Source organism: Maylandia zebra, linkage group LG10, assembly GCF_041146795.1.
Source record: "Maylandia zebra isolate NMK-2024a linkage group LG10, Mzebra_GT3a, whole genome shotgun sequence".
Classification (NCBI taxonomy): Eukaryota; Metazoa; Chordata; class Actinopteri; order Cichliformes; family Cichlidae; genus Maylandia; species Maylandia zebra.
Genome location: NC_135176.1, coordinates 19,488,503 through 19,514,686, shown reverse-complemented (window position 1 = coordinate 19,514,686; position 26,184 = coordinate 19,488,503). Strand labels below are relative to the sequence as shown.

General features: G+C 42.5%; 2 protein-coding genes across 5 annotated transcripts in view; one reads left to right on the top strand and one right to left on the bottom strand.

Annotated features, from left to right (window-relative positions):
- The window catches only part of mntb (MAX network transcriptional repressor b), a 22,488-nt gene extending 4,549 nt beyond the window's left edge, over positions 1 to 17,939 (top strand). For both annotated transcript variants that reach the window (XM_076889281.1, XM_004550218.6), the window contains 5 exons: positions 2,222 to 2,792; positions 2,886 to 2,927; positions 3,226 to 3,337; positions 13,617 to 13,809; positions 13,972 to 17,939. In XM_076889281.1, the coding sequence (XP_076745396.1) occupies positions 2,425 to 2,792; positions 2,886 to 2,927; positions 3,226 to 3,337; positions 13,617 to 13,809; positions 13,972 to 14,786 (1,530 nt within the window). In that variant the 5' untranslated portion in view covers positions 2,222 to 2,424 and the 3' untranslated portion in view covers positions 14,787 to 17,939. The remainder of the gene's footprint in view (positions 1 to 2,221; positions 2,793 to 2,885; positions 2,928 to 3,225; positions 3,338 to 13,616; positions 13,810 to 13,971) is intronic.
- LOC101473320 (septin-5) lies at positions 17,595 to 26,184 on the bottom strand. 3 transcript variants are annotated; one of them, XM_004550220.6, is made up of 13 exons: positions 25,933 to 26,184; positions 25,470 to 25,492; positions 23,497 to 23,871; positions 22,758 to 22,854; positions 22,386 to 22,472; positions 22,159 to 22,282; positions 21,847 to 21,981; positions 21,631 to 21,748; positions 20,639 to 20,740; positions 20,420 to 20,516; positions 20,066 to 20,228; positions 19,839 to 19,941; positions 17,595 to 19,727 (listed from the first exon to the last, which is right to left on the bottom strand). In XM_004550220.6, the coding sequence occupies exons 1-13, from the start codon at positions 25,976 to 25,978 to the stop codon at positions 19,656 to 19,658; spliced, it is 1,542 nt and encodes a 513-aa protein (XP_004550277.1). In that variant the 5' UTR covers positions 25,979 to 26,184; the 3' UTR covers positions 17,595 to 19,655. The 3 variants fall into 3 exon arrangements, with proteins under 3 accessions (XP_004550277.1, XP_004550278.1, XP_076745397.1); XM_004550221.6 differs by having other exon boundaries at positions 23,497 to 23,781; positions 25,933 to 26,183; XM_076889282.1 differs by lacking the exon at positions 25,470 to 25,492 and having other exon boundaries at positions 25,933 to 26,152.

The window sequence follows — 26,184 nt, the reverse complement described above, 5'->3', positions numbered from 1 at the left end:
AAATTAGCTGAAATAAAGCTCAATAAGATGCACAAAATAAATGAGCTATTAATATATATAATGAGTAAAGTGACTAAAGATGCAAATAAACAAACATTTAAATACAAATTTTTCTGTGTTCACATGTGACACCACTATGCAATATGCTTTAATATTTTTACGTTCAAAATATTACAAATTTGTTAGAGTTTAATTTTTTAACATTGACTAATCAACAGTTGATTTAGTGATTTTTGCATCAAAGGAAGGACAGCCTGTGCTGTTCAGAAGGAGTCGGAGGATGATTTCTCAGTATATAGATAACTTGATTATAACTCTGTGGGAGCTCTCGCAACATTGTTGTTATCAAATCCTATTGTTCAAAGGAATATATTCTTCCAGAAGTGATTAGAAATATGTCTGTGGTCGTGATCGTATCATTGACTACGCAGGCGTTTTGCCCGGGTTGCGTCATCGGGAGTTTTTATTCTCACGCAGAGAGGAAACGAAAGTGTTACTTAACGCACAGCTAGGCATCTTGGCATGTGCTGTATCTGTTTTGTTGGAGGTGGCTGGGATGTGTGTTGGCGTTGTGCAGGTTTGAGGAATCCCTGGGATCTTCTAATGCTGCTGTTTCCATGGTGACTGAGGGCTTTCCACATTACTTTCTAGTCTGCCTGCTACAGTGTGCAGTAACTACTCACTCATATCATCACTCACTGTGTGTATGTGTGTGTGTTTCTTTGCCTCTGCATAATGATGTCTTTGCCTTTGTTTGCAGCACAACAGTGCTTCATTTGTATGTTGTCATGCTGCCAGCTCTAGTTATCCCAGCCGAATGGCTCCTTCACAACAGTCCTCAACTCTTGGTCAGACGCCCTGACGCAGCCCAGGGTGAGAGGCTCTCTCAGTGCTGGACCGGTCCAATCACGGGGCAGACTGAGGGGTGTTCTCTCCAGTGAGGCAACCGATTCAGAGACAGTTAATGTGGTTATTTGCCCCTCCTCACTGTCTCATTCTCTGATGACATCATTCTTTGTACGTGTTTGTGTGCAGGAAGTGTTGGTGTGCATGATACAGACAAAGTGAAATCCATCATGACAGATTCGGTAGCGTAGCAGTGAAGCTGCTAAGAGGACCTGTAGGGAACATAGGTCATATGTTGGTTGATAAATTACAAGTGATTAATGAAATCAGAATTTATGAAGAGTGCTTTCTGCATTTAGCACAGATCACTTTTTTCCAGATTTTGGGAATAAAATTGGCTTTTCATCAAAGGAAACTCACCAGGGCTGTGATAAAAATGTAGCAGGGGGTTAATTTACTCAGGCATTCAATACATTTCTTTTTTCAAATGGCCAGAAATGAGAGGAAAATGCAATACCTCCTTTTCTGTCCGACACCCCAGACTCAACATCTTAATTGTATGTGAACCAGTAGTGATAAGGAGCATACCCCTCCCACCCCACAGAGGTGCATTATGCGCTAGGAGACCACTGCAGATGTGGTGTCCTAGCGCGTTTCAGATATGATAAATGTCTGACATAGGTGAACATTAAACAGATTTTGTCCTGCCAGATCCTTGCTACACAGTCAGTGTGACGTCTGATTGTGTTGCAATCCACAGTGAGTGAGTGGGCGTAGTGTGTCCTGCCTCCTGCATGCTCTATTCAGACAGCACCCTCGCCTAAACCAAACGAAGTATTTCCAGTATTGAGAACCAATCTGATGTGGACTATTTTGTGTTGTGTGCTACGTTTGGACAATGACGCAGCCTGTTAATGAGTAAAAGGTGCAGAAATACTGTGTGAAAACTAGTTTTAACTACTGAAAGGCCAGTCTTGCCAGATTATCATATACATCACATTCCTGCTTGTCTCCTTGCATACTACTGTTGTCACGCTGATTCTGAAATCCTGGGCTGATGTTATAAAAGCTTGGCTCATAGTCGGCACTGATGGCTGCATTTTATTCTGTTTGATTGTTTTATTTTTATAGTTATTTGCTCTTCTTTTGTGCCAGAGAATCTTTATTATATCAAGTAACTAAAGGTCTTTTCAGCTCTTTATCACACTGTCTTTGAACAGAGAACAGATGCATTTCAGTTGCTGACATCAGTAATTGTAGACGACAGTCAACAAGACTGTTATCAGCCAATAGTGATAGTCATTCATCCTTGTTCTTCTTACTTGTTTGATGTTAATCCTTATTTAACTTTAACTTACTTCTTTTCCTCCTTTAGAAGAAGAGCAACTTGAAGACAAGGAGCTCATCAGAAGGGAGGCGGAGTCAAAGCATGTGGAACTTGTGGCTTCACCATCTCAGCCAGTAGGAGCCAATCATGTCACCTGGGGTGATGAAACTCACCGTCAACAGCCGCATCACCTTCCTGTCCCACCGCCCCCGTCTCTACCTACTCGTCAACTCCCCATTGCAGTCATCCCAATGGTGCCGGTTGTCACCGCGACAACTTCAGTCCCGCCCCTTCCGCTCAAAACGCCAATTGCTGCTGCAGCAGCGACGCTCAACAGCTCCCCGCCAGTCAAGAACTCTTCCTCCCCTCCACCTCAGCCAGCGACTCGTCAACTGTTGTGCTCCCCTCAGATCAAAGTGGAACCCAGTGAGCAGCTGATAGATGTAAAGCCTGGAGCATCACAGCTTCAGGTTCAGATCAAGTACCCGGCCCCCATCAGCACTAATGGCTCCCAACACGCACTGGTTCCTCATCAGGCCCCACTCACACCTCAGCCACAGCCTAACGGGATGACCATGGAGGAAATGAAGGGAATGGAAGGGAAGAGGAGACCAGGAGGGTGAGTTTGTTTGTGTGTCTGTCTGTGTGTGTGTGTTAAATAAGGTATAAAGAGTGATCGGCTTATGGTTGATTATTTATTTTGCCTTTCCAGGGCGGGGACCAGAGAGGTGCACAATAAACTGGAGAAGAACAGGTTAGTCAAAATGATGGTAACCCCTCTCATGTTGAAAGAAATTGAGGAAAACTTGCCTTCCACATACACACATTTTCTGGGTGTTTTTCATGAAAGCATTTAACGAGGGCAAAGGTCACGGCAGTTCCTGAACTAATATAAATCCATGAAATCCTTCATCAAAAATGCAAAATTGGAGGTTTGAAATTTGTTGGTAAAAATCCCACGCAAAGAATCGACCGTCTTAAAAATGGTGAATATTCACAGTTGAGCAAAGACTACCATATGAAGTTCGACTCTTACATTTCTGCCTCTTCAGGCGAGCGCACCTGAAGGAGTGTTTTGAGACACTGAAGAAAAATGTTCCGAACATTGATGAGAAGAAAACGTCCAACCTCAGTGTTCTCCGCAGCGCTTTGCGTTACATACAGGTAAGGACAGTTTCAGCTTTCCCCAGCAAGCTCTTCATGTTACTTTGTCAGGACTTCAATTAACTGGTTGAGCTCTGGGGACCTCATAGGTCATAGGTCCAGTGTTATTGGTGTGGTTAGTCTCTTGTGACGGTGATACAGTGTCTGCTACATGCTTGTGAATCAGTCAGTATAATGTAATACTTGGAGGCTTCTTTGTTTCCAAGACCTTGGTCTATACAGTGGTAACCAGTTGTTCCAACACTGCCCTGTAGTCATGTAGGGATAGAAAAGAAACGGGCTGAACTAAATTGGTGGTTTTCAAAGTTTTTGTTCCAAGTCACATCAGAGGGGAAACTAAAAGTTCAAGGCACACCTTTATCCATGGATGTCTCCTTTAGATTGTCTTGTTAGATGAAGGGACTTCATCTAAAGCTCATTTGTGGCAACTGGACCTCGATTGATGCCTGCAGTTTTTTATGTAACAGTGTTACAACTTTATTAACATATTTCTTGCCTCAATCACCTTTGCAGACACTTTGGTTCAGCTCAAGCACTCTTCTACTGTAGGCCAAGTTTCTCTCAGAAACATGCTTTCCTCCATTAGCCACTAGTACCTTCTCAGCTTGCCTCAACACAGCTTGACTCGACTCGACTCTGTTTCAATCGGTTTCCATTACAACTGAGTACCACCTAATGTGCGTGGGGTCGTTATAGCAACATGGCCGAAAGTCCCGTGATGTCATTTGTATGCCACAGGAACGCCACAACAAAGGAGGACGTCGAGGCGATGATATAACTGCTGCTCAGTATGTGGCTTTTTGTCAAACCCAGTGGCCATGGTGTTGTTTTTTTCTGTAGCCATTTCTGTCGCTCCGAGGTTTTAAAAAAATGGGGGTTTTGAGCATCTCCTTTTTGTGAAGGAGACGCTCTTGTCACTCATCGAGTGATGCCACTGTCTAGCCAGTCAGTGACGTGCAGTCTGTTAATGTCATATTTTCGGATTACCTCAGATTGCTTGGATCCTCAACCGAGTAGGGACTAAAAAATACCTGGTACCAGCTAAAGGACACAAGCCTAAAAACCGAGTCGAGCTGTGCCAAGCTGACCCAAGTAGGTACTAATGGAAAAGAGCTACAAGTCTTTTTTTAGCCTGGTTTGGCACAGTGTTAACTAGGGCTGCCACAAACGGTTATTTTGATAGTCGACTAGACACTGATTATTTTTGCGATTAGTCGACTAATCAGATCATCATCCATTGAACGTAAAAGTACAGCTTATTGCACCAGCATGCATCTGCTCTTATATAACTATCATTAGCTTACAGCTTTAAGTGTTTAAGGTATGTGCTAACTAAAAATAAAGACAAGATGATAGTTTATTAAATTGTAATGAAATTTGCAGATTGTTTCGGTGAAGTTTAATAAACTCCTTGCTATCTAAAATATAACAGGACACCGGAGTATATTCTCCAGCATCTCACACTTCTGATAACCAGCTGTCTGCTTGACGTTTATTCAGCTGTGTAAAAACTATAACTTTAATCTCAGCCAAACAGATTTACTCAGGAACAAAAAAAAAAAAAAAAAAAAAAAAGCCAAACAATAACATTTTTAAGTTATCTAAGTGACTTATATAACATGTTTAACCTGAGTAGCGAAAGCCGGCGGTGACGCCGGGAGTCCGGTGTTCTCACGGGCTCTAGTGAGCCATGCCCCCGGCTAGCCGTTTTCTGAGACGCTCCGACGTCTCAGAAAACGTCGGAGCGCTTTTGAAAGTATGTGGTGTCTTGATAAACTGAGCAGATATTTGAAGTTTACACAGCTACATTCTCGCCTGAAAATATGTTAAACGTTTAACTAGCTGCCGCCATTGTTGGAAACTGAGCTGGGCTGCGCTATGAATTCTGGGACAGAGCTGCTTCTTCTTCTTCGGGGTTTAACGGCAGCTGGCATCCTTGTACATGCAGTGCTGCCATCTTCTGTTTCAGTCTGTTATTACACTCTTAAATCCTACTACTTATTCCTGCGTCTTTTGTGATCTTACAAAGCTTCAAATGACGCGTCGACTATTAAATCAGTCGTCGTCGATTTTGATAGTCGACGTAACCGTGACTAGTCGACTAATCGTGGCAGCCCTAGTGTTAACACCTGGCACTTTCTCTGACAGATGGCGTTCTTGGGCTCAGGGTTTTTCCTTTTCCAGTTCAGCTGAAGTAACACGGGTTGCTGTCTCCAGACTGTTCACTGACAGTTAGTTTTTTCTAATTTGCAGTGGCCAATTTGCACTGTTTGTTAGTTACACAAGAACATCACTCGTATTACTCTCCTCCTCTCAGTCAGGGCCTTTGGTGTGTCTTCTTCTAATTTCCTTCATTCAGCAACTGAATTAACTTATTTTTATGCTTTAAACTAAAAACTACTGGTACAACAACTCAACATTTCACTCTTAACTTTTCGTGTATATTGCAGTAATAATGTAAGGCTGTCACAAAGTCCCACAGCACACCTGGACTTGCATCACATCACAGCAAATCTTGTGGGAACTACATAACATGAAAGGATAAAATGGCAACTTTTTTTTGTTAGAAGATCTAACGTTGCACATCGAGGCAGGAGGCTGATGGTACTTGGGTGAAGGGACGACTGTATAGCCCCAAGAGGGAAGTTTTCGGTCTGCAAAAGTAGACAAATGAGGACTTTTGTACTTTTTTTTTTTAGCAGAAATAGATGTCAGGCTGGAGCTGCTGTCTATGTAGGGGGTTACTTTATTGCAGTGTAAGCTTTAAGATTTTGAGTCCAATGAAATACGCAGCGGAAAGTCAGTGGAAGGAGCTAAATTAGGGCGTGAGATGAGGGAATTTATTCAAAACAAGATGACTGCAAGTTCATGGGCTGCTCTCCAGGGAGCAGAGCGCAGAGGGATTTCAGGCCATCTTTAAGATGATGATGGTTGTTAGGCAGAGCCTAGCTGCGTTTGAGGAAACACAAACAGCACATATTAGATACACGTTTCTTGCTTTAGAGGTAATATACAGTGAAAAGCGGGTTGTTAGTATGGGTGAAAGGTGAGTCAGTATGTCTGTAGTCTAACCTTTCATGTGTGCCCTGTTTGTACAGCAGTGTTTAACCTCACTGCACACACAGTTTGCAACCTTTCACCTCCAGTTTAACTTGTCTCGATATTCTGGCAGTAGTTATACTGATGGGAAGAAGAAGTTGCATAAACTTTGTTGTTGTTTTTTTATTATTATTTTAATTGCAGAACTATTTGAAAGACCATCCCTCTAGGTGATCGTGTAACATTCAGTGACTTTAAAATCATTTAGCCATATCAGTATATTTGAGGGGGTGTGCACAAACAGAAAAACATTAAGTATCGGCTGCTTTTTATCCGTTTTGCAGGATTATAAATGAGATATTTTAGGATTTGGGGCTATTTGTCAGACACAGCAAGACATTTGAAGTTTTGTGGAGAAGCAGAGTAATCATTAGCTTTACAGACACACGGCTAGTGTATGTCAGCGTTGCTTGCAGTATTTTCCCCAGCCCACACTGTACTGCGGAGCTGGTTGGGTAATATCTTAGAGGGATGCTTTTCCTTTATCACACTATGTTGAGGCTGATGAATTGCTTCACTTTTCCTCTGTTTTCCTTTGATGGTTTCATTGTGGCATACTCTCCTCTGATTTATAATATTTGCTGGCTTTATTGTAGGTGAATGACTGCGTTTAGATGCGTACAAACACCCGGTCTTCTCTTTTTTTTTCTTTCTCCATGAAGCATAAAAAGCCTGATTATTTATATCCCTCCGTGCACGCTCATAACAGTTTTCAATTTTCTGATCGTCTGCCTGCAGGCGAGTCGTGATTTCATCTCAGCTTCGATGGTCTGAGCCAAAAACAGAAACTGGAGATGGTGTTTTAGTACTCCGGGTAGCACATCCAGGTTTCTCAAATGATTGATGATGGTGTTTCCATGCACAGCGATCATAATCAGGACCTTAATGCACATTCGTCCTTTTCTCTTCTCACCTCTCCCCATGTGAACCTGCAAACCTCTTCCCCCTCCTTCTCGCGGAGCCATGTGAGACCTGAGCACATGGCTAGCGCAAGGCCGATGATGTCACCACAGCTCACCCACTCCAGTAGCTTTGCATCCCTAGATTGCAGAGAGAAGGAGATGGGCAGTGATGGGCTCAGTGTTTACGCTAATGTAGCGGCGCATGCACTTATATCAGCTCTTCTTTGTCCCAGCCTTTTCTTATCCACATCTGTGTCCGTCTCGTCCTGTGTCACCCCGCTGTCTCTTGCCTTTAAAGCACTTGGTAACTATGGCAACAGGCGGCAGGTGGCCGGGGCACTGTAGTGAGTCCGTTCCTCCGTGTTTGTCTGCATGAGGGAGTGTGCCAGATGCAAGACTAAACGAGTCAAATTCTGGTCATATTGGTCTTTCTGTCAGCAGTTATGGATGATGGAGCACTCACAGGTGCTTTCAAGACATGGATAGTCCTGCTGCCTTGTCCTCATATCAGATTACAGATGCATATGATTAGAGCAGGGCGATATGGCCAAAAATATTTATCACGATATATATTTGAAAATTTGCGATAACGATATAACCGACGATATAATTGATGCGAGACAAAATACAACTCCACAACATTACTAGCGCAAAAAGACAACCTTCCATTTATTTTCACTTAAGAAGCTGGTTTTTATGTACATTAAAGCTTTATAAAAATGTAACAGTGCAAATGCAAATTCCTTGCTGAAAGTTTAACCAAAAGGCATTTCCAGTAGAAATGGGCTGACATATCCTGAGCATAACCATGTATAATATCCACTGAAGTTAAAAAGAGGTGCTTTGCAACATTAAACTGCAGTGTGCAGTACGCATTTTTCGGACCATAAGGTGCACAGGATTATAAGGCACATTAAGCGAAACAAAGCAGTCAGATAAATCAAACTTTATTAAACTCATTCTTCTTGCTTCCTCCACTTCTGTACCATTGATTCATTAATGTTGAATTCTCTGGCAGCTGCTCTATTCCCATGTTGTTGCAGTATATTAATGACTAACCTCGTATTGTGGATGGATTATCTCAGTTGTTCTCCTGACTGAAGTTTGGTCCGTTTACAGCATCCTGCCATGCGATTGCATTTGTCTCTAACCATGAAGAACCTTCACGTTAACTTTTATAAGTGGAAAAGTGTTAGTGTTCGTCCTCCAGCTTCACTGTTTATGTTATGCTAACATAGCTGTGTCGCTAGCGATCACGTAGCACATCATTATATACCAGCTAGCCCAACTTCAGTAACCCTACAAACGTCACTGCTGTTTAGTTTCCTGTCTTCATTTATGTTGGAAGTGATAGCAGAGCTGTACGTTTGATTTTTTTCAGAAATCTCTCAGTCAGAACATGCAATATCATGCTTAGGTAACTAGCGAAACTAGCGAGCTAACTTCCGCTAGCTTCCTGCTAACTTCTAACTCCGTTAAATGTAATAACTTTTGTTTTCATGGATGCCTGGAAGTTAAACTTTATAGTTACACCTGGTAAAGCAGCAATGCTGATCGTTTTATTAAAGATGAAAGAATTTAGACAGTTTTTAACTCTAAGTGATGCTGCAGTGTTGTTTGACCTGAAGCATACGGAGTTTAGGACCCAGATTACTCCCAGATTTAAGAGCATCTTAGTCCGACAAATACGACAATAACAACGGCCGCTTGCATGTTCTGCAAAAAAATGTGCTTTGTTGTGTATCTGACGGACAAACACCAAACCAGTTCCACATCACGGAAGTTGCACCATTTTTACAAACCAATTCTGGTTCATCTGTTTCACTCAACAATCGGCCATGTGCGTATGAAAACAAAGGCACTGCGCATGCGCGTTTTACTCCCATTCTATCGCGATATTTCATTTTCCTATCATTGCCTAACATTATACCGGTATTACCGTGAACGGTATAATATGGCCCAGCCCTACATATGATTAAGAAAAAACCTTCCGGGGCAAATTTCATCTCACCTGAGTCATTTGCACCTTTTTTTTTTATTACAAGGAACTTTCTGAAATGAGGATGGATAAAAGAGCGATAGATGAAGCACAGGAGAATAAGGGGGGAAGGGTCTTGAGGGAGTGGCGGATGTGGGGAGGAGGAGGAGGAGAGGGGAGTGTGGGATGGAAGTGTGGAAGAAAGAGGAGGAGGAGGGGGGTTGGGAGGGATCCAAGAGCACCCGACTGGCAAACATCCAGTCGCATCACTCCTTATATGTAATTGCCCCTGCGCTTCACCCAATTAGAGGGCTCCTTATGTTTTTTACAAACTGCTGCTCAAGCAGCCAAATCCTCACAAATGGGGTTGCCAAGGAAACAGCTATGGGTGGCAGCTGCTTCCTTGGTGATTTAGTGCAGGACTAATGGTGTCTGGGTTGATGCGAGAAGACCTTGAAATGATGTTCATGGATGCACATTCGCACTTCGGACACACTTGCAGTTCTTCGGAAGTCCTTGTATTTCAAAGAGTCTGCTGTGTCAATTAAGTGTCACATCTCCAGCACTGGAGTGCGTTAATGCTACGTGGAGCTCCAGCAGATCTATGGTTACATGTTGTATGTGTGTAGTAACACTTTGCAGAAGTGTCAAAAATACTGTTAAAACGGACGCATTTGATTAAAGTGGGTTACTCGTGCTTTTGTTTGTCTTTTAGTTTAGTGCATGCAGTGGAGAAGACAGGCGCATTAAAATGTCCACTACAGCTATTGATTGTTTCTCATCCCGGCATCTTTTGAGCTCCATGTTGGTGAACTCCATGCCGATTCAATTTCCTTCTCAATCAACATCTGACCTACTATGCGTATTGCACATAGATGATATGCTGCTGGGTCAGGGGAAGACCGCCTGCAAGTGCATCTGCTTTGGTTGGCTTCTGTAACGTTTCTCACTGCACAGCCAGAGATGCTGATCCATCCAAAATCTGTGTTAAAACAAGCTTCAAATTTGTGACGACAACATGCATTTTTATCAGAACAGAAAGCTGCCCCTAAATGTGCTCTACTCAGAGTTTTTTTATGTATCAAATGCTTTTATGTTTCTTTGGATACTAATTTTAGCTAAAGGAGTTCAGTAATGACTAATGTCAATAAACAACTGGCTAATTGTTTATTGACTGGCCAAGTTTGTTGTAAGTACACTGATAATAGGTATGCAGTATTTATACTGGTCTCACCGCTGCTCTACAGCATGACGTGTAGTATTTACAGTAATCCCTGGTTACACTGCATGCATATAAAACATTATGTCATGTAATGTTTCCACTGTGTAATCACCATTTATGTTTTGGTTAGTGGGGTTTAAAGTATCAATAAAAAGATGACGATCCACTTTTGCTTCTCAAATGGCGAAAAACACAGAAATCCACAGACTTCTATGAAGTTTGTTAAGGCAGTGACTCTGTACTATCTGTGGACCGTTTGTGCTTATGTGTGTAGTTATGCCTTCACCTTAGAAGTCGGATGTCGTAGCTGACTTCACATTCCAGTAGTAGTTTGAAAATCATGGAAAAACAGGTTTTGGTTTGCTCTGTAGTGCAATGAAACTATTACTGTGTCACTCGTGATACGGTGCTTGGTTTTTGTTTGTTTGTTTTTGCACTTAAAAGCACTACTGGAGCACATTCACAGACAAACTGGTCAGTGCTCTGCATATGGTTTATTTAGCCACAGCATTGGTTACAGATAAGTTTTACTCTTTTGCTAATGTTTACTTTAACAGTCAATCTTGGATTGCTGAGTTGGGTTCGGTAGGGTTGCACTGAACTGACTTCAGTTCAAAATTGGAGCTGGAAACTCATAAATCGTTACCTCAACATCAAATGAAATTCACCAGTACCTCCCAAAGGCCTGCTTTGAAGCCCAGATCAATGTTTTGATTGATGCCAGCTCGTTCATGTTAACATCATTAATAATAATTTTACACTGCGTACACACAGAACCTCTAGTGCAAAAGCACCAGTGTTGTTTAACTGTGTGGTTACATGTGATTTGTAAATGTAACCTGGTCCTATGCTGACAAATCACTGGAACTGATTTTTGCTGTAATTTCCAGCACTGCCTCCTCGTCACTTATGACCTCTAAAACTGCTCGCACAATCAGGCTTCACACAACTGCGTGCGTGGACGCACAAAGACGGGAGGGCGTTGGTGTGAGCGGTGTTGAGCTGTTAAGTGATTTGAGTGCTACTAACCTGCACCATGTGAACTGTTTAAAGAGGGCTGTGGGGAAGGTGGGTTCGCGTGTGAGGCCATCACGTGCCTGCAGAGAGTAAACAGCTTTTCCTGCAGTAAGATCATGTGTCCCCATATGCTCATTTTGTGTAATCTCGCTTGTATTTCCAGCCTTACCTCAGTTCCCTTTTGTTTATTATCCTTTCGGCGGTTCGCTTCGTGTTTGCGCTAATTGTCAGATAAACACAGCCACAACAAAAAAGACAATTATACCCGTGATATACATTTATCAGCAATGTCCTCCGTAACAGTGGCACAATTACCAGCAATCAGACCACCACAAACAAGCCTATGCTGGCTCTAAATGGGCCTCGGGGGGTGAATGCACACATAATCATGACAGGTCTGCACACATTTACCTTACTTAGCAGAAGTCTGTTATTTCAAGCCATTTGATTAGCTGTAGTATTGTAATTTGAAACCCACCTTAAGATTTGATTTGTCTTACAATCCTTGTGATTTTCCTTCTGTTTTCAAAGTTAAAACCCTCGTGGTGGGTGCCAGAATAAAGTGCAAGTGGCAAGCGCCTAATACCTCCTGGATTTGTTCAGCAGTTATACTGGAAGAGGTGGCGCTCTGAGACAGTCTGATACATCACTGAGGATCATTTGCACCTTCATTAGGACAGGAAGCCATTTTCTGCCAAGCCTTTTTTTTTCCCTCCAAGTTTTCATGCTGGCTATTCAACATCTCAACCAGATATTTAGTTTCCAGAATTAATCAGCTGCACACAACATACTATTCTACTTTAATCCTCCCATTCCCCGCCCGTACCTTCCCCTCTACCTCCTCCCATGCGTCATTCCTCATCAGTAATCTGCCTTAATGTCCTTAGCCTGTCATAGTGTTTGGAGTTCATGCGTCAGCTGACCTACACAGAAACTGGGTCACGACGATGGTGTGGCGGGGCTGGGAAAGCTCTGCTCTTTCTTCCTAAATCTTTCCATGAAGCTTCCATTCTTCTTGCGTTTCCTGCCATGTTTATAATCATTTCATTTTCCTCCACAAACACATTCAGCTCACTCTTGCTGCATGGCGGTGCTCTAGAAAGTAACGCATTTATTATTAACAGATTTCAGTAATCCAGTGACAGAACTGTAGCAGTAATTAGGAACTATTATCAACCCCGAAGTGATTTGGGGTTGATAATAGACAGGAGGGTGTTTTCTCTCACTCTGGCCTCAAGAAAAAAAACTAGCGTGATATCCAAGAAATGGGAGGAGCTTAGGTAAATGACTAAATGCCACTAAAGCAGTGTGGACATGCTTGAATTTGCAGGCGTGACTTCCCGCTGGTGTATGAATCTGGGATAGCATGGATAATGTTTGTTTAGAAGTACAGGGAGAAGAAAAGTTGTGTTGTAATGCTGTTTATTTACAGTGTGGGTATTTAAAAAGAATTCTAACCTGAAACAGTATTGGGTTTATTCTGAAAAAGCCACATGGGTTATTAGTTAAAAGAGGCAAAATGAGGGAGTTTCCCTTTTCTCTGACCTTTCTTTGCTGTTAGCTGTTGATTAAAAGTCCCCCGTCTGTTTCATATTAACACACTTCCACTGTTTCACAGAGCCAAATCCCCCCACGCTTCCCTCAAAGGCACAAACTTGAAACAGCTGCTTAAAACCAGGCAGCATCAGTCAGCGCTAACGAAGTAAGGACAGGTTTTTCTTGAAAAGAAACTCAGCCATAGGATTACTCGTCGTCATATTGATGTAAATGATTTTTTAGATAGCCTCACTTGAGACTGCGCTACTCGCCAGTTAGCCTTAACATTAAAAGCACCCGTCTGATGCTATGTAGCATCCCCCTGTGTACCTCAGATAAATCTGACCCAGTGCATCCTTTAGGTTCTTTGGGTTGCAGGATGAGGCCTCCTGGTCTTACTTCACCTGTTGTTGGTAATTGGTTAATACATTTTTCATTTTTCTGTTTTTGTATCATAAATGCAGATATGACGACATATTATATTTTTATAACAGTCTACACCTGTTCTCTTTGTCATCCTTTAAGACTCTGAAGCGCAAGGAGAAGGAGTACGAGCACGAGATGGAGCGTCTGGCTCGAGAGAAGATCGCAACGCAGCAGCGGCTGGCCGAGCTGAAGAACGAGCTCAGCCAGAACATGGACGCCATAGAAATCGACAGAGTCCTCAGACAGACCATCCAGCCAGAGGACGACCAGGCGTCCACGTCCACGGCCTCAGGTAAGGGAACAGACTGCAGCAGTTTGTTTTCAAACTGAATCGCAGGAGAGAAGGGTGATCAGAGAAGTTTGTTTTTTGATGTAGCAGTCGTTACATGTGGTTTGAATTTTACTTTTACGTAAACATTCATATCGTGATCACTGTTTCTGCTCTAATCTGCAGAAGGAGAAGATAATTATGAGCAGGACATGGACGAGGACGTTCCCGCCCCTCCTGCTCCCACGCCCCTCCCCAAACCGGCTCCTCCCATTTTACAAGCTCAGCCGCTCATCACCCCTCACCTGGCGATCCAGCACACCACACTGCCTATCCTCACCAGCGCCTCCCCCGTGGGTCCTCCTCCACCTCAAGCCATTGCCCCTGCTCCAGCCCCGGGTCAACCCCCACCGCCACCTCCTCATCCTATCCAGCCCCCAGCCATGCAGGTCCAGCCCACCGTCATCGCTCACGCCACTGTGTCCCATGCTTCAGTCATCCAGGCTGTCAATAATGCCCTTCCCACCAATCACAAACACCTAACGCATATCGCTCCATCACCTGGCCCCAACTCTTCCACACCTCAGCCGATCACAGCGGCTCCGGCTGCCCCTGCCACCGCCACTCACCAGCCAATAACTGCCCAGCCCATCGGACACATCACCGTCCATCCGGTGGCCCACCTGGGCTCTCCTTTGGCATCCCACCTCCCGACTCTCTACCCCCAGGGCATGTCTGTGTCCCAGCCCACGATGGTGGGCCACATCGCCCACACCTTCACCCACCACACCCTTCCTCACGTCCAGGCCAATCCTCAAACTAACACTAACGGCGCCCAGGTGAACAGCGCGACTGTGGTGAGCCAGGGAAGCCCGTCGCTAGGGAAACCCACAGCAGTGCTGGCCCCCCACCCACAGCTGGTTGGACAGGCTACTGTCCTGAACCCTGTCACCATGGTTACAGTCCCAACCTTTCCCGTCAGCACGCTCAAACTGGCCTGAAACAGACAATAATACCTGTAGCGATGGATGTGAGACAGGAGAACGAGTTTTCATCTCCTGTCAGTCGCAGAGTCTCTGACAGACACGTGAACATTTGAGCATCAACTGTTTCTGGACTTTGTGTGATGAATATCTTCTGAGATATTTCAGTCACAGCTCTGTTAGTTTGTGAACAATTACATTAAAGCTGAGTCAGCAGGTCGGGCCATTGTTTGTGAAAATGTGACTGTGACGTTTGTCTCCCCCGCAAACACAGAAACTCTGTTTTACCTTTTTATCTTCCTTCCTTTTCTCTTTATTTTACCGCCAGAGGCACTAACACAATAAGCTCTGTTTGCACTCAGGCATCAAGGATTTACTTTAACTGGTCATTCAGTCATTTAGGGGAAATGATTACAGCGAGACAGAGAGAGGACTTTGAGCTCGTGTGGGACGTGTAACGTCACTCCTGTGTTTAAAGGGTGGAGCTGGAGTTGGATTCAGTGGTCTCATCCAGATAAATCACACGCAGGGCCGTTTATCAGTCAATTACATCACATAACATTACATAGTTAATTAGGGCTAAAACATTGTCACGTACTGATGCAGTTATTTAGTTTTTTCTACCAGGAACACGACAGGAAAGTTTTTTGTTCTTCCCCTTTCGCCATGATCTAAGTTCGACACGTGGCAGACGAAGTCATTCTTTAAACATCTTGCAAATAGTTTAAGGAAAAGAATTTGAGGATGGTAGTGCAATAAAAAAAACCTGACACGCTGCAGTTCAGAATACAAAAAAAGGAGACAGCACATCTTTTTAAAGGCAAATTCTGCAGTGGAGTTAATTTTTTCATTTTCTTTTTATCCACTACCTCAGAAGGCTTTTATTTTGGAGGGCGACTCCAAAACAGCGATTTGCTCCAGAGAATTGGGGCAGTGATTGCTCGGTTTGGTCAGCGTACAGTAGTGTCTGTTATTGATGGCCCTGTGGAGAAGTTGTGTCATGTTAACCACAAATAAAAGTAGGGCAGTAAGTTTGAAGCGAGCAGGAGCTGAGTCAGAAAAGCAGCTGAGGACAGAAGCTGGCAACTGGGATTTTCCAGCTATTTGTTGAAAAAAATAGTTAAAAGTAGGAAGAGCGTGCAGTGCAGTCAGCTTTGATCTGGTTACCTACACCCACAGTGAAAAGCTTGCCTTCTGCTGGGTTTTTAAAGAAAGATGTTAAAGGCTCTCAGCTATCTTTCACTGCCAGATTCAAAACCTGAGAAGTTGCCCAGTTACCCACAGGTCATTTGAGTGCATCAACTCCCGTCAAGTCTGCACACACTGGTGGTTATTGAGGCTTAAAGCGGCTTAACGAGCCCTCAGGAAACCTCCTAGGACTGCTCCGAAGCTCGTGTTTGTGCGTTTTAATAGGATTGTTTATTAGCTAAGACATTTTGAAACCAACCAAAGGCCTGAGCGAGACTGTATGCAGAAAATTGTCTGCATACCTGCTCTCAAACAGTCAGGCAGGTTTCCTTTTGTCCCTTTGATGAGTGATGTTCCTTCAGCACACTGTGGGGAAAACAGGTTTCCAGCCGCTTTAGTGTAACGCAACAGCTCCCTCTGCTGTCGTTACCCAGGCACACACAGCACACAAGTTTCCGATGAGGCTTTTAAAAATTGTGAAAATGCTTTTTTTTTTTTTTTTTTTTTTAAACTTAACAGAACGAAACAAAATTATATGACTGTATGGAAGCTTGTTTATGCCACTAAAATAAAAACAAAAAACACAATGTTGCCGTTCAGACTTCTGAGAACATAACTTTAAATGGTTAATATTTCGAAATTTCAGCTTTCTCAGAAGTTTCGCTCAGCAAGATGACATTTTGAAGAAATAAAAAAATTTAAAAAATTTTTTTTACATTCTTCCAGTGGCAGAAACAACCTTCCATAGATTGAACTATCACTTTATCTACTTGTTTTGGAGGGCGATGCAAGGCCAAAAATACAGCTTTTCATTCCAAGAGAAATTTGGAAGAGATGTACGACAAATGCTGAACACCAAATCTTCAGCCGCAGTCCAGAAAATTTGTTAAAAAAAAAAAAATCAAATGTATTTAAATTTTAAAAAAAAGCCGAAAGTGTGTTCGTGTGCGAGCGCATTCTCACAGCCTTCTCGCCAGCCTTTTCATCAGATTTCGCTTCGGTATAATGTCGTCAGTCTTGCGTGGCTCTGCTCCTCACCTCCTCTGCTGGTTTCTGTGTGTTACGTATGTATATGTGACTGTTTTCAGTATGTTTTATATTCTGTACTATAGCTAATCCTATTGTACCTGTAGCATGGCTCTGTTTTTTGTTTAGGTTCTTTTGGGAGGGGGGTGTTTACCCTTTGCCCTGTGCATGATTGAATGTGTGTGTGAGCGTGTAGCTAGCAGGTTATTTTTTTACACAGAGGTGATTTATGGTATGAGCCTGTTTGGGTGCTATTGTGTGTGCCTCTACTCAGTTTTCCTGAACACTGTGACAGCTCTGGCAAAACACATCGAGCGAATGGAAGAGACAAAGAATTACTGTCACACTCGTTTTTTTTTTCTTTTTCTTTATTCTCCTTTTTTTTTTTAACATGTAAGGTTTCCATATTTGTGAGTTGGACTGAGACATGAAATGTAGGGGGGGGGGGGCAAAAAAAAAGCTGTTGATCCTTTCTTGATAACCTAATAATGTCTAATATTTGAGTTTTTGTAATATTTGTATGTATGTATGAAAGTTTTGTAAATTTGTGATTGTATGCACGTTTTGGCAAATGAGTGTATGTATCTTCAAAATTTTAAAAATGCTTGTTTCTTTTCTTTTTTTGTTTTGTTTTGCATGTAGATTCTGTTTAGTTTCTTTTGATTAGAAGTTTTGTTTTAATGTTTTATTTCTGGGACCATGTACAATACTATATAACGTGGGCAGAATCTTGGACCTCATGCTACATTGATATTATATATGAATATAAAAAACATCTTTTCCCTATGGAGAAAGTTTTAAGTTATATATCGCCTGTACACTTTGGGCTGCCTTTTAGATCTAACTGTCCACTGTTTAAGATAACCATGATAATAATGGATTAAAAAAACATATTAATGAAGAATTATGCTGATGAAATAATAAAGATTCTTAATAAATCTTATTACATTTACAACACATTTTGCTTCTGCGTGAGTGGTTTTCAGAAGAAAAATTTAAACGGGCTTAAGACAGTTTTTTTTACTTGTTTTTTTTTTTTACAAAACAGCAAAATTGGATATTAAAAATTACAAAACAAGTCAACTCACAAGAAATAAAAGCATGAAAAACTGTTTAAGTTGAAACATTAAAAAAAACTTACTTTGCTACAGTGAACACTAGATGGCAGTATGATATGGAGGCCTAAAACTACCATGATCAAAATTAAATGAACAAATAACTTGTTAAATAAAAACACCATAAAATAAAATAAAAAAATACTTTTTTTTTGGTAATGTGTTTCTGCATCATTATGCAAATTAGAAAGGTTGTCGATCGAAGTGGAGCAACTTTTCACCTACTGCACATGTCAGAGGGATCGTGTGTTAGACGCAGGGGTTGAACCTTTTTGCTTTCAGTAATTTAGAAGTGTGAGGGCTCATTACAAATTTAAATACGGAAGAAAAGTAAAATAAATATCAACATATTTGTTTTGAATAACTTCTTTACCAAATGAATGATGTATTTATTTTGTTTGTGGCAGCTTTGGTCCATTAACGAGGTTGCTGATAAAGGGATCATGTTCACATGATAAAGAAACAAATCTACCAGTCATAAAAAAGAAATGCAAGTGTTATGTGGTGAAATATGTTTTCACTCTTTGCTTTGCAACAGATGTCTGAAGACGAGGTGCTCCAAGCTGTACTAGAGGCAGCGGTGCCTCCTGCTGTTCAGGAGGACAATGTCAGGGCAGAGCTGGTCTTTCTGGATCAGGATCATTTTCACACACGTCCTTATCATTTAGCACCAATATGTCTCCTATCAAACATGTCTGGGACATTCTGGGTCAGCGTGTTCATCAGTGTGTCTTTTGCATGATGAACACGCCCCAACCAGTCAAACCAGCCCCTCCCTGAGCCTGGATCCACCAGTTAAAAGAGGGGTTTTCCTTCCCACTGTCGCCAAAAGTTTGCTAATAGGGGGTTTTCTGATTGTTGGAGTTTTCTCTGTATTACTGTAAGGTCTTTACCTTATAATAAAAAGCATCTTGAGGCGACTGCTATTGAGATTTGGTGCTATATAAATAAACTTGAACAGCAGCAATCATCATTATCATTGTACAGCTGCAGGCTGCTCATCCAGGAATGGAGAGCAATTCTTCCACACATCCAGGAGTTGGGTGACTGCTTGCATTGGATCACATCTTATATTTACATATGCCATAGTGTTGGTCTATAAACTCTATTTAAAACACTGACTTGTGTTCCTTTTTTAGCTAGCATGTGACTAAAACAGTTGGAGCACTCTGGTTTTTCGAATGGGTGACTCATTCCAAAGTCCAAATCAGTTATCCTGCTGAGATGCTCCCAAACAGCAATACTGAGCTTTTGACTTGCATGTCCTTGCAGTATCCTTAATAGTTATAGAATGTTTTAGGATAAAGTTCATGATTTTTCTTTTCTAAAGGCGTTTAGGATTAGGAGGTTAGATCGGGAGTTAGATCTGGAAAAAACAGGGAAATCTTTTCTAGTATCTTTGGAAAGTCGTGATTCCAACTATGATTCTCACTGCAAGTTATCCTAAGTAAGAACAATTAGAAATAGGCTCAGTTTCAAGCTTGCCAATTGCCAAGGCCTCCTCTGTGACTCTGGGTGCTCCTCGTCTGGCTCCTGTTTCAGGGATGTACGGTGAGAATCAGCAGCCACTTCTATGACTGTGCTGCATCTGCTCCTGAATCCGCTCCAGCACCTCCTGCATCTTTCTCAGCTTAAAAACAAAATAAGAGAGTAAATACAGGTCTGATTACTCATAAGCTAAGTTGATGAATGAATGAATGAATGAATGAATGAATGAATGAATGAATGAAGAGAAACACACCTCTTCATCCTTTTCATAGATCAGTCTTTCCTTCTCAGTGTCAGCGACGGCCAGAGGCAGAGGAAAGTCTGCCTCACTACCGTCCCGATATTTCTCACGCAAACTAAGACCAAACCCACACACACAAAGATATTACAAAAATATCTGACCTCACTGTGCTTAACAGGGTTTTTTTCAAGTTTTTTTTAATATTGGTTTGTGGTGTTGTGCATCCTGCCTCCACCCACCTGCGTTTCCTCTCCAGCACCACCATGCGTGTCATGTTCTGGATGCACTGAGCTCTGTAGTTCTCATAGTGAATTTCCCGCGTCACGTCCTTCAGATCCTGCATGTGCGTCCTCACCAGCATGTTCCTCAGCAGCAGGAAGTCGGAGTGAGCCGGGTTCTCCACTGACCATGCAACAGCAACATTGTTACCGCATCATACTGGATTCTTTGTTATCAAATGGAACAACAGCCAGGTGCGCAACTGACACAAAATGTACTCTAAGGGGTAATGATTGAGTAAAAGTAAACCAAAAAACATAAAAAAAAAAAAAAAAACTAAAGTAAAATTAAAATTAAAAGGCTTGGGGTAATACCTTCTACCACGCCCCAGGGATAGACGCGACCCCTGAACTTTCGACCTTTACTCTCCACCTGTACGTTACTCCCAATCACAGCAAATGGGATGCTGTTCTGCAAGAAAACAACAACAACAACGACGACAAAGAAAAAAGCCCAAACCAAAATAAACCGTCAGCCTTAAAATAGACCAGACAACACATTTCAACCATGACAACGTGAATAAAATGAGGAACCTTAAGTATCTGTTCCTGTGTCTTGAAGTCTTCGTCCTCATCTGAATCACATTCAGGAAACTGGTAGATGTTTATCCCAAACTGCTTGATCTCCTCCCTGATCTGGAGCACATGAACACACATTAGGAGAAGATGTGTAACAGAAATAGATAAACTATATAACAGAGATTGGAGATCAATTACAGAACAGAACTGGGTTGCCAGAGGGTCAAATCGGCCCTGCTGGATAGCTTTGCATAGTTTGAAATTAAAGGAGTCATGAATAATTCCAACTTGGTGCACTGCAATTCCTGCTGTGTTGTGATACAAGGCAGGACGGATCCATGCGTACACCAAACTCTGACCCTAACTGCAGAAATCAAGACTGCTTCAATCCGATCAGACCAGGTAATGCTTTTCCAGTTTTTTTGTGTCTGGTTTCAGGACCCTGTGCAAATTGTAGCTTCAGTTTCCTGTTCGCAGCTGACTGCAGTGCCACCTGGTGTGATAACCTGACATTGTGCTTCAAAGTTCCACATGTGTGTTCAGAGATGCTCTTCTGAATACCTTCACTGTAATGAACGGCTATGTGGGTTAATGTTGCCTTCATGTTAGCTCCAAACAGTCTGACCATTATCCTCTGACATCAACAAAGATTTTTCACCCAGAGAACAGCTGCGGGCTGGATATTTTCTCTTTCTCAGACCATTCTCTGTAAACCCTAGAGATGGTTCTGTGGGAAAATCCCATTTAGATCAGCAGTTTCTTAAGTACTCAGACCAGCCCTTCTGGCCCCCCAAAACTATGTCACATTCAAAGTCTCCTAAATAATCTTTCGTTCCCATTTTGATGCTCACTTTGAACTTCAGCAGGTCCTCTTGGCCATATCTATATGCCTAAATGCATTGAGCTGCTCCTGTGTGATTGGCTGATTAGATATTTGTGTTAACAGAGAGTTGAACAACACCCAGTGAAGCAGCCATGTGTACATATTGGTATAACTGAGCTGTTACCTTCATCTTCTTTCTGCAGACCTCTGCTGGTGTCAGGCTGTCAGCTTTGGCCAACACAGGAATTATGTTGACTTTTTCATGAAGCGCCCTCATACAGTCCACATCCAGAGGTCGAAGGCTGATAAGAGAAAATAGTCACATACAGAAATGTGCAAAAATAAGAAAAAGTTTAGCTGATGCTGTTGGAACAGTGTTATCGCCGTTTCATCAGTGTACCCATGTCCGAACGGTGAGATGAAGTAGAGGCAGCAGTGGACTCTGTTGTCCTGAATGTTTCTTCTGTTCAGCCCGCTCTCGTCTCTGAAGTACTGTTCAAACTGCTGGTCGATGTAGTCGTCTATGTGCCTCCAGCTGATGCAGAAACAGAAAATGAATGAGTGAAACCTGGAGGCACACTGACACTCAATGTCAGCGATGAAATCAAGGGCTACGTATGTGCTTCACGAGTTCAATTCAAATGCCACCAAAATACCAAAGTCTTGCTCGAGTTAAGCTGGTTTGACTGCGAGGAGGAGTTCGTGACCTCACCTTTCTGTGTTGTTGACGGCATCTCCGAACCCTGGCGTGTCTATGATGGTGAGCCTCAGTTTGACTCCTTTCTCCTCAATGCCAACGGTGTGTTTGATGATGGCGACTGTTCGACTGATCCGCTCTGTAAGCGCACGCAGTTTGTTCAAAGACGCATGAGATCACACACGTGACATCAGATTGTGTGTCTACCCCCCCAATACAGAAAGTGAAAAACTAATACTTACCTTCAGCATTGAGAACTTTTCTGTCCTTGTAAAGATCCGTGAGGAACAAACTGTTGATTAGTGTGGATTTACCGAGACCGGACTCCCCTACAGAGACGTTTGAGTAAGGTAATAAATCATCTGTCTTCCTCGGAAGAATTTGTGTCAACAGATAAAGTTACAAGGATTTATGGACGCCACGCTCCCACTAATCAGTGGCGTGTTTTAATGATCGCTGGCAGAGCAGTGATGTCCGTTATCTCCACTTAAGAAGATATTTTTTTAACTTTGTTTTACTCGTTTATCATCACTTAAGTTTTTTGATATTTGATATTTTTGACTTGTTGTGCCTTTTGTAAAACCCTTCCTCCTCAGGAGAGAAATCAGACTCACCTGCGACTATGAGTGTGAATGTGAAGCCTTTCTTCACAGTTTTTCTGTGGACCTGGTTTGGTAATGTGGCAAAACCTACGTACTCCTTGTCCTGATCCTAAAGAAGGAAAATACAAAGATAACATACACATATGGGGATATTTACTGCTTCAATTAGAAATTCTCTCTACATCCTCGAGCTTCAGTGCTCCTTAGTTAATAAAGCAGTCAGATATGGGCCTGAAATGTCCAAACTGGTTATCAGTAGCCCTGTCGTTCTCCTCATGGATACTGTAGCACTTATTATCTTGAATAAATAAACATATATTGTGTCACAATAACAGCCATGACTCTCGCGTCACAGGCTGATCCCTATTGGGCCACAAGCTGGACTGCAAAGGATCACGAAACCTCATTTCACTTTGCCTTTGCCCCAGAAGCTTCGGTGCACCAACGGTGAGCAGACAAGAAAGGAAACCATAGACGCGTCTTAGCTTTAGAGCTTAATATGCTCTTTAAGGGCCAGACAGATGTGATAACCAAACTCGCTTGCCGCTTTTTTTTCCCCTGTGTGAAAGTTGATGTCGTAAACTGTGTTTCTTTGAAAGCTGCATGAAGGAGTTGGAAACTGTTGAACGGGTACTGAAAGTGGGTGTAAGGTTTTAAAGATGTACTACGAAGTAAAGTAACACAGAGGTTCAGGCAACAAACATTTAGAGACATAAACAGCCAGACATTATATAAAATAGTAAAAACATACCTCAGGAGAGTCGTAGGGGTCAAAGCGTCCCCAGGGGCTACGTGGGCGCATGGAAGGGCTGAGCGGCGAGTCCAAAGACACCTGAGAAACAATCTGCCTCCTCAGCGGTAGCTGCTGAAATTCTGGATCTAGTCCCATGTGATTATGCCTGGGAGGGACTGCTGGAGAGCCCCTGGGGTGGAAGGGGATGGTGCGGACCAGAGAGGGAGTCCCAGGAAGGCTGAGGTGTCTCCCGTTGATGGGGCTCCCAATGCCTTCTGCTCCATAGTGGCCTGGTCTCTGGTGCTGTTCACCAGAGTGAGACATGAGAGGCAAATCCCTCATGGCATAAGGATACTGCATGTCCTCCTGGTCCCTTATGGACAGACTGGACAACTAAAACAGAGAGCAGCATGATTTTTCCTCTGTCTGATATTATTTTTTTTAAATTAGGCACAGCAGACGAATATACCTCAGCTGACAGGACTCTTGTGAAAGCCCCTCTCTAATTATGAGTGTGTGGATATATGTGGCTGATAACCGTGCTCTCCTGAAGGTACCGCAGTGATGTTGGGCTGAGGCTGATTTTGGTCATCTGATAGGGGAAAACAGCTCACTTATCTGCCTCTTTTTCTCATTGTGGCTTTGTGTATGTGTCCACAGCCTATGTATGTGTCCACAACATAGACGGATTATCACCACACTCACTCAAGATTGTTGTCTAAGCCTCGTGTTTGCAGTCAAACAAAAAGATGGGTAAGCTGGAGAAACATCGAATCCTAAAACCTGAAGAAAAGTCGCATCATGATTAAAATACTCATCATTCGTGTATCAATCATTGGTCATGGTTGTACCTCTGTCTGTCTGACCTCAGCGAATCAATGGTAATGCTGATATTTTGGCTTTAACAGCAGTAACTGGAGGTGTTTTTCCCCTAAGATAAGCACTAACTAGGCTTCCTGTTAATCTCATAACATTACACACTCCAGACTGCCTGTTGTGAGAAGACAGAAGGTTTCTCACAACAGACCAATAAGATTGTCTTTGTCCTCAGAGGAATTAACTTAATAACTTAAATTTCCAGGGTAGCCACCTGTCCCAGGAGCTCTGTGTCACAAGGCTTTGACAAGGAGATATAAATAACTTAACAAAGAATAGAAGCTGGAATTTATTAAAATGGTAATTGAAGGAGGCCATGAGGGGGTGATCTGTATTCCGGTCATGCAGTAAATGAATCATAATGCTATGACAGTAAAACCATGATTTTTTGGTGTTCCACTGTAATTTTCCTCCCGCCCTTTAGATATCTTTAACACTACTAAAATTAAAATAACCAGGAAACTAAAAAGTCTGATTGTTTGTTGCTCTCTGAATACATGGCCTAATGACGTATCTTTTCTTGCAGTGTTGGACTAAACCCTTCACTGATTAGGTGTGACCTGTGATCTCATTATACCGTTACAAATGCCGTCGTCCATCTGTCCAGGCAGGATGTAGAGACCGTTTGAAGCTGGAGGTTCGTAAACAATAGGGTCAAACCGGATATACCCACAAGGCTGTGAGTGCCGGTTTCTCAGGTTCGTTCAGCATGAAATCTATAGCTAGTTAAAAATAACCCGAATTGTATGTTTTTGTGCTGATTTTGTAGTTTTCCAAAACTTCACTCCACACCTGCTTCCACACAAAATGACTGTACCCTATGATGAGGAGCTAGGATAGGGAATTTCCACCTGCTTTATCCAAGATAAACACCCTGGGCTCTTAAAGTGGTTAAAGGAATGCAGAAAAGCGCCGGCCACGGTGCTGCTGGATTGACCAGGGTTTATCTGGCATTCCTCTACCTGTCAGCTCTCATTACCCACAAAACTTTGCAGTAGGCTTAATCCAGCTTCTAGCGCTCTGACAGGGTTGGGGTTTGGAGATTTAACTCTTAAACACACACATAAGCTCAAACAAACACTACTTCTATAGGCTACTCTACAAAATTGTCCTACCTCCTTGCCCGAGAAAGTTGAAGCTTTGTTTTGAGGAGAGCAAATTGGAAAAAATATATATTAAAAAATTATTTATTCAGGTTTGCTGCGTCCATCCTGCACAAGCTAAAAACGTAATCAATTTAACGTTACTACACACCCTGATGTCTAAAAAGTAAATCTGCAATAAAATGCAGAACTGAAATGGAAAAAATAGCAGAAAAATACTAAATGACCCATAACCCCCCATTGTTTATACAAACAGATAAACTGATGAAATTACAGTAAATAAGATGAGAAAACATTAGCTTAAGAATACAATAACCTACAGAGATATAAATCCTTGCAGGATTGTCACAGGCTGCAGCTTCAAATTGGCTGAGCAAATTTTATCTGCTGAAAGTATCAGTGTAGGCCAATTCCAGTTGCTTTCTGAAGGAGCCTTGTTCTGTAGACTTGTATATTAACTGGATTATAGACTTACCTTTTTTATTGCTGCGAAATCTGACGGGAGAGGACATGTGCTCCATGCTGCTGGTATTCAAGCTGTCCCTGGATCAGAGGAGAGCAGCGCATGGCTGCAGCACAATGCTGCAGATGCTCTGTGGGCGTGTGCGTCCCTGAATTATACTACTCAGCTCCGGGTGCACCCTGCTCCATGTCTACTCAGTGTTACCGCTTTTCTGTGGTTACAGAACAGCTTAATACAGCTCAGCGATCATCATCATCATCATCA